At 31.7% G+C, this 16,092-nt stretch overlaps 1 protein-coding gene across 1 annotated transcript in view; it reads left to right on the forward strand.

Moving 5' to 3' along the window:
* The first annotated feature begins 9,013 nt into the window (after nt 1-9,013).
* LOC100368290 (uncharacterized) overlaps nt 9,014-16,092 on the forward strand; it is a 68,918-nt gene continuing 61,839 nt past the window's right edge. Inside the window, exon 1 of the mRNA XM_085493857.1 lies at nt 9,014-9,285. Within this exon, the coding sequence (XP_085349983.1) occupies nt 9,129-9,285 (157 nt within the window). The 5' untranslated portion in view covers nt 9,014-9,128. The remainder of the gene's footprint in view (nt 9,286-16,092) is intronic.

Consider the following 16,092-nt stretch of genomic DNA (forward strand, 5'->3'; position numbering starts at 1 on the left):
AGTTTATACCCAATAAATAGTTTATACACAATAAATAGTTTATACACAATAAATAGTTTATACCCAATAAATAGTTTATACCCAATGAATAGTTTATACCCAAGAAATAGTTCATACCCAATGAATGGTTTATACCAAGAAATAGTTTATACCCAATGAATAGTTTATATCCAATGAATAGTTTATACACAATAGTTTATACCCAATGAATAGTTTATACCCAATGAATAGTTCATACCCAAATGAATAGTTTATACCCAATGAATAGTTTATACCCAAGAAATAGTTTATAACCAATGAATAGTTTATACCAAGAAATAGTTTATATCCAATGAATAGTTTATACCCAATGAATAGTTTATACCCAAGAAATAGTTTACCAGTTTATCCAGTAAATAGTTTATACCCAATAAATAGTTTATACCCAATGAATAGTTTATACCCAATACATAGTTTATACCCAATGAATAGTTTATACCCAAGAAATAGTTTACCAGTTTATCCAGTAAATAGTTTATACCCAATGAATAGTTTACCAGTATATCCAGTGAATAGTTTATACCCAATAAATAGTTTACTAGTATATATAATGAATAGTTTATACCCAAGAAATAGTTCACTAGTATATCCAGTGAATATTTTATACCCAATGTATAGTTTACTAGTATATCCAGTGAATAGTTTCTACCCAATGAATAGTTTTCTAGTATATCAAGTGAATAGTTTATACCCAATGTATAGTTTACTAGTATATCAAGTGAAAAGTTTACTAGTATATCCAGTGAATAGTTTATACCAATGTATAGTTTACTAGTATATCCAGTGAATAGTTTATACCAATGTATAGTTTACTAGTATATCAAGTGAATAGTTTATACCCAATGAATAGTTTACTAGTATATCCAGTGAATAGTTTATACCCAAGAAATAGTTTACTAGAACATCAAGTGAATAGTTTATACCAATGTATAGTTTACTAGTATATCAAGTGAATAGTTTGTACCAAAGTATAGTTTACTAGTATATCCAGTGTATAGTTTATACCAATGTATAGTTTACTAGTATATCAAGTGAATAGTTTATACCCAATGAATAGTTTACTAGTATATCCAGTGAATAGTTTATACCCAAGAAATAGTTTACTAGAACATCAAGTGAATAGTTTATACCAATGTATAGTTTACTAGTATATCAAGTGAATAGTTTGTACCAAAGTATAGTTTACTAGTATATCCAGTGTATAGTTTACTCGTATATCCAGTGAATAGTTTATACCCAATGTGTAGTTTACTAGTATATCAAGTGAATAGTTTATACCAATGTATAGTTTACTAGTATATCAAGTGAATAGTTTATACCAATGTATAGTTTACTAGTACATCAAGTGAATAGTTTACTAGTATATCAAGTGAATAGTTTGTACCAAAGTATAGTTTACTAGTATATCCAGTGTATAGTTTACTAGTATATCCAGTGAATATTTTATACCCAATGTGTAGTTTACTAGTATATCAAGTGAATAGTTTATACCAATGTATAGTTTACTAGTATATCAAGTGAATAGTTTATACCAATGTATAGTTTACTAGTATATCAAGTGAATAGTTTACTAGAATATCAAGTGAATAGTTTATACCCAATGAATAGTTTACCAGTATATCCAGTGAATAGTTTATACCCAATAAATAGTTTACTAGTATATACAATGAATAGTTTATACCCAAGAAATAGTTCACTAGTATATCCAGTGAATATTTTATACCTAATGTATAGTTTACTAGTATATCCAATGAATAGTTTATACCCAAGAAATAGTTTACTAGTATATCCAGTGAATAGTTTATACCCCATGAATAGTTTATACCCAATGAATAGTTTATACCCAAGAAATAGTTTATACCCAATGAATAGTTTATACCAAGAAATAGTTTATACCCAATGAATAGTTTATACCCAATGAATAGTTTATACCCAATAAATAGTTTATACCAATGAATAGTTTATACCAAGAAATAGTTTATACCCAAATGAATAGTTTATACCCAATGAATAGTTTATACCCAATGAATAGTTTATACCAAGAAATAGTTTATACCCAAATGAATAGTTTATACCCAATGAATAGTTTGTACCCAAGAAATAGTTTATACCCAATGAATAGTTTATACCAAGAAATAGTTTATATCCAATGAATAGTTTATACCCAATAAATAGTTTATACTCAATGAATAGTTTACCAGTTTATCCAGTAAATAGTTTATACCCAATAAATAGTTTATACACAATAGTTTATACCCAATGAATAGTTTATACCAATAAATAGTTTATACCCAATGAATAGTTTATACCCCAGAAATAGTTCACCAGTTTATCCAGTAAATAGTTTATACGCAATAAATAGTTTATACACAATAAAATCGTTTATACCCAATGAATAGTTTATACCAATGAATAGTTTATACCCAAGAAATAGTTTACCAGTTTATCCAGTAAATAGTTTATACCCAAGAAATAGTTTATACACAATAGTGTATACCCAATGAATAGTTTATACCCAAGAAATAGTTTATACCCAATGAATAGTTTATACCCAAGAAATAGTTTACCAGTTTATCCAGTAAATAGTTTATACCCAATAAATAGTGTATACCCAATGAATAGTTTATACCCAATAAATAGTTTATACCCAATAAATAGTTTATACCAAAGAAATAGTTTACACCCAATGAATAGTTTATACCAAAAAATAGTTTATACCCAATGAATAGTTTATACCAAGAAATAGTTTATATCCAATGAATAGTTTATACCCAATGAATAGTTTATACACAATAGTTTATACCCAATGAATAGTTTATACCCAAGAAATAGTATACCCAATGAATAGTTTATACCAAGAAATAGTTTATACCCAATGAATAGTTTATACCCAACAAATAGTTTATACCCAATGAATAGTTTATACCAAGAAATAGTTTATACCAATTGAATAGTTTATACCCAATGAATAGTTTATACCCAATGAATAGTTTATACCGAAGAAATAGTTTATACCCAATGAATAGTTTATACCAAGAAATAGTTTATATCCAATGAATAGTTTATACCCAATGAATAGTTTATACCCAATGAATAGTTTATACCCAAATGAATAGTTTATACCCAATGAATAGTTTATACCGAAGAAATAGTTTATACTCAATGAATAGTTTATACCAAGAAATAGTTTATATCCAATGAATAGTTTATACCCAATGAATAGTTTATACCCAATGAATAGTTTATACCCAATGAATAGTTTATACCCAATGAATAGTTTACCAGTTTATCCAGTAAATAGTTTATACCCAATAAATAGTTTATACATAATAGTTTATACCCAATGAATAGTTTATACCCAATAAATAGTTTATACCCAATGAATAGTTTATACCCCAGAAATAGTTTACCAGTTTATCCAGTAAATAGGTTATACCCAATAAATAGTTTATACACAATGAATAGTTTATACCCAATAAATAGTTTATACCCAATGAATAGTTTATACCCAAGAAATAGTTTATACCCAATGAATGGTTTATACCAAGAAATAGTTTATACCCAATGAATAGTTTATACACAATAGTTTATACCCAATGAATAGTTTATACCCAATGAATAGTTCATACCCAAATGAATAGTTTATACCCAATGAATAGTTTATACCCAAGAAATAGTTTATACCCAATGAATAATTTATACCAAGAAATAGTTTATATCCAATGAATAGTTTATACCCAATGAATAGTTTATACCCAATGAATAGTTTATACCCAAGAAATAGTTTACCAGTTTATCCAGTAAATAGTTTATACCCAATAAATAGTTTATACACAATAGTTTATACCGATTGAATAGTTTATACCCAATAAATAGTTTATACCCCAGAAATAGTTTACCAGTTTATACCCAATAAATAGTTTATACCCAATGAATAGTTTATACCCAATAAATAGTTTATACCCAATGAATAGTTTATACCCAAGAAATAGTTTATATCCAATGAATGGTTTACCAGTATATCCAGTGAATAGTTTATACCCAATGAATACTTTATACCCAAGAAATAGTTTATACCCAATGAATGGTTTATACCAAGAAATAGTTTATACCCAATGAATAGTTTATACACAATAGTTTATACCCAATGAATAGTTTATACCCAATGAATAGTTCATACCCAAATGAATAGTTTATACCCAATGAATAGTTTATACCCAAGAAATAGTTTATACCCAATGAATAATTTATACCAAGAAATAGTTTATATCCAATGAATAGTTTATACCCAATGAATAGTTTATACCCAAGAAATAGTTTACCAGTTTATCCAGTAAATAGTTTATACCCAATAAATAGTTTATACACAATAGTTTATACCGATTGAATAGTTTATACCCAATAAATAGTTTATACCCAATGAATAGTTTATACCCCAGAAATAGTTTACCAGTTTATACCCAATAAATAGTTTATACCCAATGAATAGTTTATACCCAATAAATAGTTTATACCCAATGAATAGTTTATACCCAAGAAATAGTTTATATCCAATGAATGGTTTACCAGTATATCCAGTGAATAGTTTATACCCAATAAATAGTTTACTAGTATGTACAATGAATAGTTTATACCCAAGAAATAGTTCACTAGTATATCCAGTGAATATTTTATACCCAATGTATAGTTTACTAGTATATCCAGTGAATAGTTTATACCCAATGAATAGTTTACTAGTATATCAAGTGAATAGTTTATACCCAATGTATAGTTTACTAGTATATCAAGTGAAAAGTTTACTAGTATATCCAGTGAATAGTTTATACCAATGTATAGTTAACTAGTATATCCAGTGAATAGTTTATACCAATGTATAGTTTACTAGTATATCAAGTGAATAGTTTATACCCAATGAATAGTTTACTAGTATATCCAGTGAATAGTTTATACCCAAGAAATAGTTTACTAGTATATCAAGTGAATAGTTTATACCAATGTATAGTTTACTAGTATATCAAGTGAATAGTTTATACCAATGTATAGTTTACTAGTATATCAAGTGAATAGTTTACTAGTATATCAAGTGAATAGTTTATACCCAATGTATAGTTTACTAGTATATCAAGTGAATAGTTTATACCAATGTATAGTTTTCTAGTATATCAAGTGAATAGTTTATACCAATGTATAGTTTACTAGTATATCAAGTGAATAGTTTATACCCAATGTATAGTTTACTAGTATATCAAGTGAATAGTTTATACCCAATGTATAGTTTACTAGTATATCAAGTGAATAGTTTATACCAATGTATAGTTTACTAGTATATCAAGTGAATAGTTTATACCAATGTATAGTTTACTAGTATATCAAGTGAATAGTTTATAGTTTATACCAATGTATAGTTTACTAGTATATCAAGTGAATAGTTTATACCAATGTATAGTTTACTAGTATATCAAGTGAATAGTTTATACCAATTTATAGTTTACTAGTATATCAAGTGAATAGTTTATACCCAATGTATAGTTTACTAGTATATCCAGTGAATAGTTTATACCAATGTATAGTTTACTAGTATATCAAGTGAATAGTTTATACCAATGTATAGTTTACTAGTATATCAAGTGAATAGTTTATACCGAATGAATAGTTTACTAGTATATCAAGTGAATAGTTTATACCAATGTATAGTTTACTAGTATATCCAGTGAATAGTTTACTAGTATATCCAGTGAATAGTTTATACCCAATGTATAGTTTACTAGTATATCCAGTGAATAGTTTACTAGTATATCCAGTGAATAGTTTATAGTTTATACCAATGTATAGTTTACTAGTATATCAAGTGAATAGTTTATACCAATGTATAGTTTACTAGTATATCAAGTGAATAGTTTATACCAATGTATAGTTTACTAGTATATCAAGTGAATAGTTTATACCGAATGAATAGTTTACTAGTATATCAAGTGAATAGTTTATACCAATGTATAGTTTACTAGTATATCCAGTGAATAGTTTACTAGTATATCCAGTGAATAGTTTATACCCAATGTATAGTTTACTAGTATATCCAGTGAATAGTTTACTAGTATATCCAGTGAATAGTTTATACCCAATGTATAGTTTACTAGTATATCAAGTGAATATTTTATACCCAATGTATAGTTTACTAGTATATCCAGTAAATAGTTTGAATAGCGTCAAAGCTTGCAATATGTATGACTTAAATTGACATTAATAACACGTTTATACAAATATTTAGTGTCTATGTATTGTTATTATCCAGACAAGAACATACGTTACCGCTTAATTATAGTAGCCCTTACTAGTAGTAACATTCATTAAGGCACCTGACATGTTTTGCAATAAAAGATAGTCCCTTTATTTACGGTCTTTCATGGTTCAATTGATTTCCATGGTTGACTACATTTTTCAATGTGTTCAATAATTATACTTGTTAAAATCGAGTAATATCCAGTTGCTTGCCAGTATGGGAGTATATATGATATATGTATGTACGTGTTTTTCACTCCCGTATTGTATAGCATGTCACAATTCACGTTGGCATCCCAGCTGAATGTGTAATAGGTGTATCGTGCCTACGATACCGAACAGGTCTCGCGATTTCTTCGTTCTTTGATTTAACGTTAAAAAATATGTACGACCCCGGTGAGTCAAATACATTCTGTCTCTGTATGAATCGGTGGAGAATATTTAGCATTTTTCAATTACCTCAAACCAATATAATGTACGTATTTTAAGAATATGTTGGTCAGTACACGGTTATTTTGTTTAGTAACCGTTGTCGGATGGAACTGGGATGAAAAGTGACGTCATGGAAACTGGCGTGAGGGCAGTCGCAACATAGAATCTGGTGAGAGTGAGAGTGGGACATGGAAACTAGATAGAGAGGCAGTAAAGACTTGAAAACTGGAAACAGGGCAATGGGGACAGAAAGTAGAGAGACACAGTCGGGACGTGGAAACTGGAAAGAAGGGCAGTTGAACAGGGGAAATGGAGAGGGGTGTGAAGACATGGAAACTGAAGAGAGGGGCGTTAGTGACAGTGGGAACAAAAGTTGGAGAGTATTGAGTACAGAAACTAGAGGGGAGGGCAACTGGAAACAGAAACTAGAGGGGAGGACAACTGGAAACAGAAACTAGAGGGGAGGGCAACTGGAAACAGAAAAACTGAAAAGAGGGACAGTTTGAACAGCGGAAATTTGAGACAGGAAAACTGTCAGTGGGGACCGGGAAACTGGAGAGGAGCAGTGGGGGACAGAGAAACTTGGTGGAGCTTGAGCGAATTGGACACTTTAAACACAGAAGCATACGTTTCAGACAAAAAGTCCAACTGGAAACACTGCCACTATAACTAATGTCCAGAGGCTAGTAGTGATCTGACATAGTTATCACGATAAAATGTCGGTGGTATTGAAAACAGAGTAGATGCCCGCGTAGATACCGTGACGATACAGTGATCTGCGTGGGTTGAAAATGAACAGGTACCGTGACGTAAACACCATAGGTCACCGGAGATCACAAACATTGAATTGTTGAATTCACCTAATAATTTTGTGCGTGGGCGTGAACTGGACCACTCCGGTTGTAAATTCAAGCAGTGTCAACCGAATGACTCCACTATCCAGTACATAGAATGACTTTACCCGAGGTAAAGAGCAATACCAACATATTTGTTGTGTAGTGTGTCCCCTCAACTTGGTTTACTGTCAGAGGTATAAAACTAGTTTGTAGAGCAAAATGAATCTAGTGTGGTAGTAAGGACGAAAATAACAATGCTGTTCGAACCACAAGGGTTTTAAACGCCACTTTAATAGGTCGTTGGTAGTCAGGTTAGACTCGATACTCCGACGCAACACGAAAAATGATTCCCTCTGAACTAACTTTAGTACAACGCTCATTTTCTTTAAACCCAGACTGGACGAATAACGATATCGAATTTTCAAAAAAAAAAAAAAAAAAAAAAAAACATTACTACATGGCGAAAATTCCACTGTTTATTGGTAGATTATTTGAGTGTTACGAACGTTTTGTGTCTGATTTACTATTTATTTCATGACAAAAAAGACCTGTGCCGCGGGTTGCACCGTGGCACGTAACAAACTCGAAGTTACGCTACAAACTGACCGGAATCTCAGCATTGTAATGATGACATTTTTCGTGATGATCATGAAATTAAAATATTTTCTAAAATTAAAAAGAACAGGATAAAATAGTTGAATTCCCTGAACTGTGCCATCAAAAGTCGGGTTGATGGATCCGTGAAATTCACTGATACTATACTGCTCGTCAAATATAAGATATGTGTATAATATACGAAGCTTGTTGATAAAGGGGGTTTTACATTTCCTCGAAACGTTATAAAATAAACCATTGTTTTTAGTCTAAAATTGAACCACTCTCTGTAAGATAACCAAGAATGTAACTCATACCTTCAGTGTAAACAACAGTTTTTTTTAAACTAGAAGATTCGCTATTTCACACTGGATTGCGAAATTGTTTTAAGCGAGCATAACCCGAATCGCTCACAGTCTATTTTTTGTTTTGCTTCAAATATTGGAACAACTGTACTAACGTTGTCCCGATCATATCAATGCACGAACTGCTGATGCGCTCCCGTGCGAATAAAAATGAAACCCAATTTAAAATTCAGTCATTTTTTTTATTTATTTCTTCATTCATTCGTGTTTTACATCATATTGAAGAAATTTCGAACCCTGGAACCCAGTGACATTGTGACCACCTACGCACATTCCGCAAGCAATGTAGCGTTCCCACCATCAATGAATCGCCCCCACAGTGACGACATGCGGGGACAAGACCACTCAGTAAACTGGGGGATACAGCCCACTTGCCGCCGACAAAACGTCAGTATAATATAGTAGCTTTATTTTATTTCGAATTAAAATATTAGTGCGGCGCTGGGTGTTAGTATGTAGCAAATCACAAACTGTCTACGTGGGCTGTCAATCTGAGAAATTTGTGCTCAAACATGGCTCAAGACATGGTGTTGATGATTAGGCGGTAACATGTGCCCCCAAAAACTTTACTTGGTATCTTAACATGCCGAACTTTAACCACACGCGACAAACAGATCACATCGTCAAGACTTCCTCTCCACTTCCACGTGAGGCTCGTATAATGGAATGCCGCGAAGAGCTCCCGAGCTACTGGGCTGCTATGAGTCACCGATTTCAGCACACGGTAGAACCCCTTTCAGGTGAGTCACAGAAACAAGCGGTGCAAAGGGAGTATTATGGTCTATCATCGCAATACTAGTAACATGTTTTAAGAAAGCAGGCATGTTCTCTGCTGCCATTTTGGATTTTGAAATCCCAACCCAGCATTATTATACTGACAGAATATTTGTTCGAGAAATTACAGTCAGACTTGAAAGTAGTATAATATATTGAATTCTTGGGTAGCAAGAATCAAATAACATAAAAACTAAAAAATATTACATACACACCACACGACAATCTAGGTTGGTGAGTCTGGTTGAATTTCGGGTGCTCAACCCAGTGCTCACTTTGCGTGGGTTGGATCCTAAGTAGTTTTAACAAATTTACGAGAACATTCTTATTGTTACAATTAAAATTTAAACAAAAATTGAGATTATATTAGATCAAAACAATACGATATTTGTACATTTTCGCGATTTTTGTTGTAAGCTATTGCTGTATTGTAAGCCTTTAATTTTGGTGAAAAACCTGACATGTTTTATGTTCAGTTAGTTAAAATGCCACGTCCCAACTTTTACAAACGCGATCAACAATCTTTCCGCTTTTGGTACTGTTTGCATGACATGCTCTATGATATTACTGTTACTGTAAACTCTTAAATAAATGTTTACATGTTTGTATCGGGATTAAACACAATAATTCAAAGCCCTATATGCAATAATTTTAATGATAAATAGCAAAGAGTTATGAGCGGAGGCCATTTTGGAAAAAAAAGTTATAACGAATTACTTTTATAATTAGTTTGTCTTATATTTACAATAAAAACTCTTTGACATTCCAGACCTTAGATCTCTCCTTTAATTCGGTGAAAAACAAACATGATTCGGAATACATTTTTCCGCGAGTATGGCGATAAAAAAAAAATTAAAAAATCAGTTGTAGAGCCAGTGGGAGACATGTATTTACATTTTTCAAAAATAAGTATTTTTTTTCAAGTATTTAAGTTATCATCACATCACTTAAAATTCCCTAATTTTTTTAAATAATAATTGCCTTATTGGAAAAGATGACACAGTTTTGTATTCTCTCTAAATGTTTCCGTCCAGGCGCCATTTTAAAACAGACTGTTTTCCACTAAAATCAAAATCACACAGACCGCGGACTTGATTGTTGTAATACCTATGAAACAGTTTTTAATACAAGCATTCTATCCCTTGAATATAGTTCGTATATAGTAGTTTGAATTATAATAAGAAAGCACACCAAAATATGTTTAAGGGTTGCAAGAAAAAAAAAGTGGTAAAAGCAATATTTTATTTTTTTCATTTTAAAACAACACCAACCATATTTTAAAAGTAATACAAGACAATTACTGTGTCGATCGCTGTTTATGTTTTGTCCAAATTATGTTACCGCACGTGATTTCTAGATTTGGGAATATGAGAAATGTCTTTTCCGTAAGGAGTGTTCACAAATTGACATGGCTGCCGTGATTAATTAATTCCACTGGCAACACGTTCTTAGATGAAACGGCACATTTACCCCTGATTTTACCCCCAATAAATTGAATAATTACGTCATTATAATTAGAATTACTAGTACCATATAATTACAATTTCTTTATTTGCGAATATGGACGAAACGTAAGATGGCGGTGGTGAAAGGGGTAGTGTGTAATGGGCCGTTGCATCGATCCGTCGTATGGTGGACTCTTCGGTCTTCGTTTTTGTAAGTTGATTCATGTAGCCTCGATGCTAAACGTTGGTTATAAACGCAATATTGCCAAGGGAGTAACGAATTTACCCCGTGGCGCCCCGTCACAACTACGCCACCTTAATTGCGAACACTTTCCCCAGTAACACGCAGTAAAACCCGATGTACGCGTGATTTACCCACTATTCACATTTTGGGCATATGCCAGTATAAACCGATAGACCAGTATAGACATTTTCTATCTTGGTGGGTGGATACGACTTCATTTCTAGGCGTCTCGAACCAATGACGCTTTCCTCAATCGTAATCTGGAATTCCCTTTTCAATTACTAATACAGATCGATGTCTGTATCTTTCCCGGACAGGTGGGTGGATACGAGAGAGTGATCCTACAGTAGCGTTTTCTACCAAAAACACCCACTCAATTTATTAAGCCTCTTTTCAATTAGTAACACGTGCTCAATTCGTTTTTGTAATTTTCACACGCTTACTTGCCCAATAATTTCGTGAATTTCAGTATATACCAAACACAATAATTTGTTTACGAAATATCTTTGTACAAGTGAGTAGTATGCAACCACACACTTAATACCCTTTCCCGAAAATTGCTGTCTTAAGAATATAAGACATTCTAGCCAAATATTTAATGTTGTATATAGTACCAAAATCTGTTCATATTTTTTTCTCAATGCAACCAGCGATTACGTCTTTTGTGGCTCACCGAGCAATATAATTTTGTATGAAGTCTATGTTTATGTAATATTATTTTTCGAGATGTTTTCACTTTGCATGACCGAATCATCGGAGAAATCTTGGTTTTGTGACGACATCATACGTACCCAGCGGCGCTAACATTGCGTGATACTATGAATAATATATATATATATATATATATATATATATATATATATATATATATATATATATATATATATATATATATATATATGTATGGTGGTGAATTGTCTCTAATACAAGCACATGGTATACTGATTTTCACAAAACATCTAAATGGTAGCATTGGCCAAATTCATGTCGCCAAATTCATATCGCTCAATTTATGTAGCCAATTTCATGTCGCCAAATGTATGTAGCCGAATTTATGTAGCTAAATTCATGTTGCTGAAATTGTGTTACTAATTTTTGTAGCCAAAGTTACGTTGCCATATCCATGTTGCCAAATTGATGTTGCTAAATGCATGTATTAGTAGCTAAATTAATGTAGCCATAACTTAGGTGCCAAATTCATGTACTAGTAGCTAAATTAATGTAGCTAAAAGTTACGTTGTCAAATTCATGTTGCCAAATTCATGTACTAGTAGCTAAATTAATGTAGCCAAAAGTGACGTTGCCAAATTCATGTACTAGTAGCTAAATTAATGTAGCTAAAAGTTACGTTGTCAAATTCATGTTGCCAAAGTCATGTTGCTAAATTCAAGTACTAGTAGCTAAATTAATGTAGCCAAAAGTTACGTTGCCAAATTCATGTACTAGTAGCTAAATTAATGTAGCTAAAAGTTACGTTGCCAAATTCATGTTGCTAAATTCATGTACTAGTAGCTAAATTAATGTAGCTGAACGTTACGTTGCCAAATTCATGTTGCCAAATTTATGTTGCTAAATTCATGTAGCCAAAAGTTACGTTGCCATATTCATGTTGCCATATTCATGTTGCCAAATTTATGTTGCCAAATTCATATACTAGTAGCTAAATTAATGTAGCTAAAAGTTACGTTGCCAAATTCATGTAGCCAAAAGTTACGTTGCCATATTCATGTTGCCAAATTCATGTTGACAAATTCATGTACTAGAAGCTAAATTAATGTAGCTAAAAGTTACGTTGCCAAATTCATGTTGCCAGATTCATGTAGCCAAAAGTTACGTTGCCATATTCATGTTACCAAATTCATGTACTAGTAGCTAAAAGTTACGTTGCCAAATTCATGTTGCCAAATTCATGTAGCTAAATTCATGTACTGTAGTAGCTAAATTAACGTAGCCAAAAGTTACGTTGCTAAATTCGTGTACTAGTATCTAAATTAATGTAGCTAAAAGTTACGTTGCCAAATTCATGTTGCCAAATTCATGTTGCTAAATTCATGGACTAGTAGCTCAATTAATGTAGCTAAAAGTTACGTTGCCAAATTCATGTAGCCAAAAGTTACGTTGTCATATTCATGTTGCCAAATTCATGTTGACAAATTCATGTACTAGAAGCTAAATTAATGTAGCTAAAAGTTACGTTGCCAAATTCATGTTGCCAAATTCATGTAGCTAAATTCATGTAGCCAAAAATTACGTAGCCATATTCATGTTGTCAAATTCATGTTGCTAAATTCATGTACTAGTAGCTAAATTAATGTAGCCAAAAATTACGTTGCCAAATTCATGTACTAGTAGCTAAATTAATGTAGCTGAACGTTACGTTGCCAAATTCATGTTGCCAAATTTATGTTGCTAAATTCATGTAGCCAAAAGTTACGTTGCCATATTCATGTTGCCATATTCATGTTGCCAAATTCATGTTGCCAAATTCATGTACTAGTAGCTAAATTAATGTAGCTAAAAGTTACGTTGCCAAATTCATGTAGCCAAAAGTTACGTTGCCATATTCATGTTGCCAAATTCATGTTGACAAATTCATGTACTAGAAGCTAAATTAATGTAGCTAAAAGTTACGTTGCCAAATTCATGTTGCCAGATTCATGTAGCCAAAAGTTACGTTGCCATATTCATGTTACCAAATTCATGTACTAGTAGCTAAAAGTTACGTTGCCAAATTCATGTTGCCAAATTCATGTAGCTAAATTCATGTACTGTAGTAGCTAAATTAACGTAGCCAAAAGTTACGTTGCTAAATTCATGTACTAGTATCTAAATTAATGTAGCTAAAAGTTACGTTGCCAAATTCATGTTGCCAAATTCATGTTGCTAAATTCATGGACTAGTAGCTCAATTAATGTAGCTAAAAGTTACGTTGCCAAATTCATGTAGCCAAAAGTTACGTTGTCATATTCATGTTGCCAAATTCATGTTGACAAATTCATGTACTAGAAGCTAAATTAATGTAGCTAAAAGTTACGTTGCCAAATTCATGTTGCCAAATTCATGTAGCTAAATTCATGTAGCCAAAAATTACGTAGCCATATTCATGTTGTCAAATTCATGTTGCTAAATTCATGTACTAGTAGCTAAATTAATGTAGCCAAAAATTACGTTGCCAAATTCATGTAGCCAAAAGTTACGTTGCCATATTCATGTTGCCAAATTCATGTTGCTAAATTCATGTACTAGTAGCTAAATTAATATAGCCAAATGTTACGTTGCCAAATTTATGTTGCTAAATTCATGTTGCTAAATTCATGTACTTGTAGCTAAATTAATGTACCAAATGTTACGTTGCCAAATTTATGTTGCCAAATTCATGTTGCTAAATTCATGTACTAGTATCTAAATTAATGTAGCTAAAAGTTACGTTGCCAAATTCATGTTGCCAAATTCATGTTGCTAAATTCATGGACTAGTAGCTCAATTAATGTAGCTAAAAGTTACGTTGCCAAATTCATGTAGCCAAAAGTTACGTTGTCATATTCATGTTGCCAAATTCATGTTGACAAATTCATGTACTAGAAGCTAAATTAATGTAGCTAAAAGTTACGTTGCCAAATTCATGTTGCCAAATTCATGTAGCTAAATTCATGTAGCCAAAAATTACGTAGCCATATTCATGTTGTCAAATTCATGTTGCTAAATTCATGTACTAGTAGCTAAATTAATGTAGCCAAAAATTACGTTGCCAAATTCATGTAGCCAAAAGTTACGTTACCATATTCATGTTGCCAAATTCATGTTGCTAAATTCATGTACTAGTAGCTAAATTAATATAGCCAAATGTTACGTTGCCAAATTTATGTTGCTAAATTCATGTTGCTAAATTCATGTACTTGTAGCTAAATTAATGTACCAAATGTTACGTTGCCAAATTTATGTTGCCAAATTCATGTTGCTAAATTCATGTACTAGTAGCTAAATGAATGTAGCTAAAAGTTACGTTGCCAAATTCATGTTGCCAAATTCATGTAGCTAAATTCATGTAGCCAAAAAATACGTAGCCATATTCATGTTGTCAAATTCATGTTGCTAAATTCATGTACTAGTAGCTAAATTAATGTAGCTGAAATTTACGTTGCCAAATTCATGTTGCCAAATTCATGTAGCCAAAAGTTACGTTGCCATATTCATGTTGCCAAATTCATGTTGCTAAATTCATGTACTAGTAGCTAAATTAATATAGCCAAATGTTACGTTGCCAAATTTATGTTGCTAAATTCATGTTGCTAAATTCATGTACTTGTAGCTAAATTAATGTACCAAATGTTACGTTGCCAAATTTATGTTGCCAAATTCATGTTGCTAAATTCATGTACTAGTAGCTAAATGAATGTAGCTAAAAGTTACGTTGCCAAATTCATGTTGCCAAATTCATGTAGCTAAATTCATGTAGCCAAAAATTACGTAGCCATATTCATGTTGTCAAATTCATGTTGCTAAATTCATGTACTAGTAGCTAAATTAATGTAGCCAAAAATTACGTTGCCAAATTCATGTACTAGTAGCTAAATTAATGTAGCTAAAAGTTACGTTGCCAAATTCATATTGGCAAACTCATGTAGCTAAATTAATATAGCCAAATTCATGTTACGAAATTCATTTTGCTAAATTTGTGTTACTAAATTATTGTTGCTTAATTCATGTTGCTTAATTCATGTAGCTAACTTCATGTTGCTTAATTTATGTAGTCAAATCTATGTTGCTAAATTTGTGTAGCCAAATGAGCCGCAGAATGACATGTTACTATTAGAATTTTATAGTGTTTTACAGATTATGCCGCCAAAACAATAGTTAGCCGATAATTTTTTACCACCCAGCGTTTTATTAGTTATCATCCTAAAAGCTGTCCTTATGACATATCGACGACTACGAATGGGAAATGCACACATCATACCGATACGTAATTCATACATACGTACAGCATGGCGTTTATACAACATGCAAAGTTTTGCAAAGCAGACGAAGACAAAAATTGCCAAGAATTTCTTGATATTGAAATCAAAATTGTACTCCCGTTCAAT

The sequence above is a fragment of the Saccoglossus kowalevskii genome, chromosome 19 (genome assembly GCF_978046115.1).
Source record: "Saccoglossus kowalevskii chromosome 19, keSacKowa6.1, whole genome shotgun sequence".
Taxonomy (NCBI): Eukaryota; Metazoa; Hemichordata; class Enteropneusta; family Harrimaniidae; genus Saccoglossus; species Saccoglossus kowalevskii.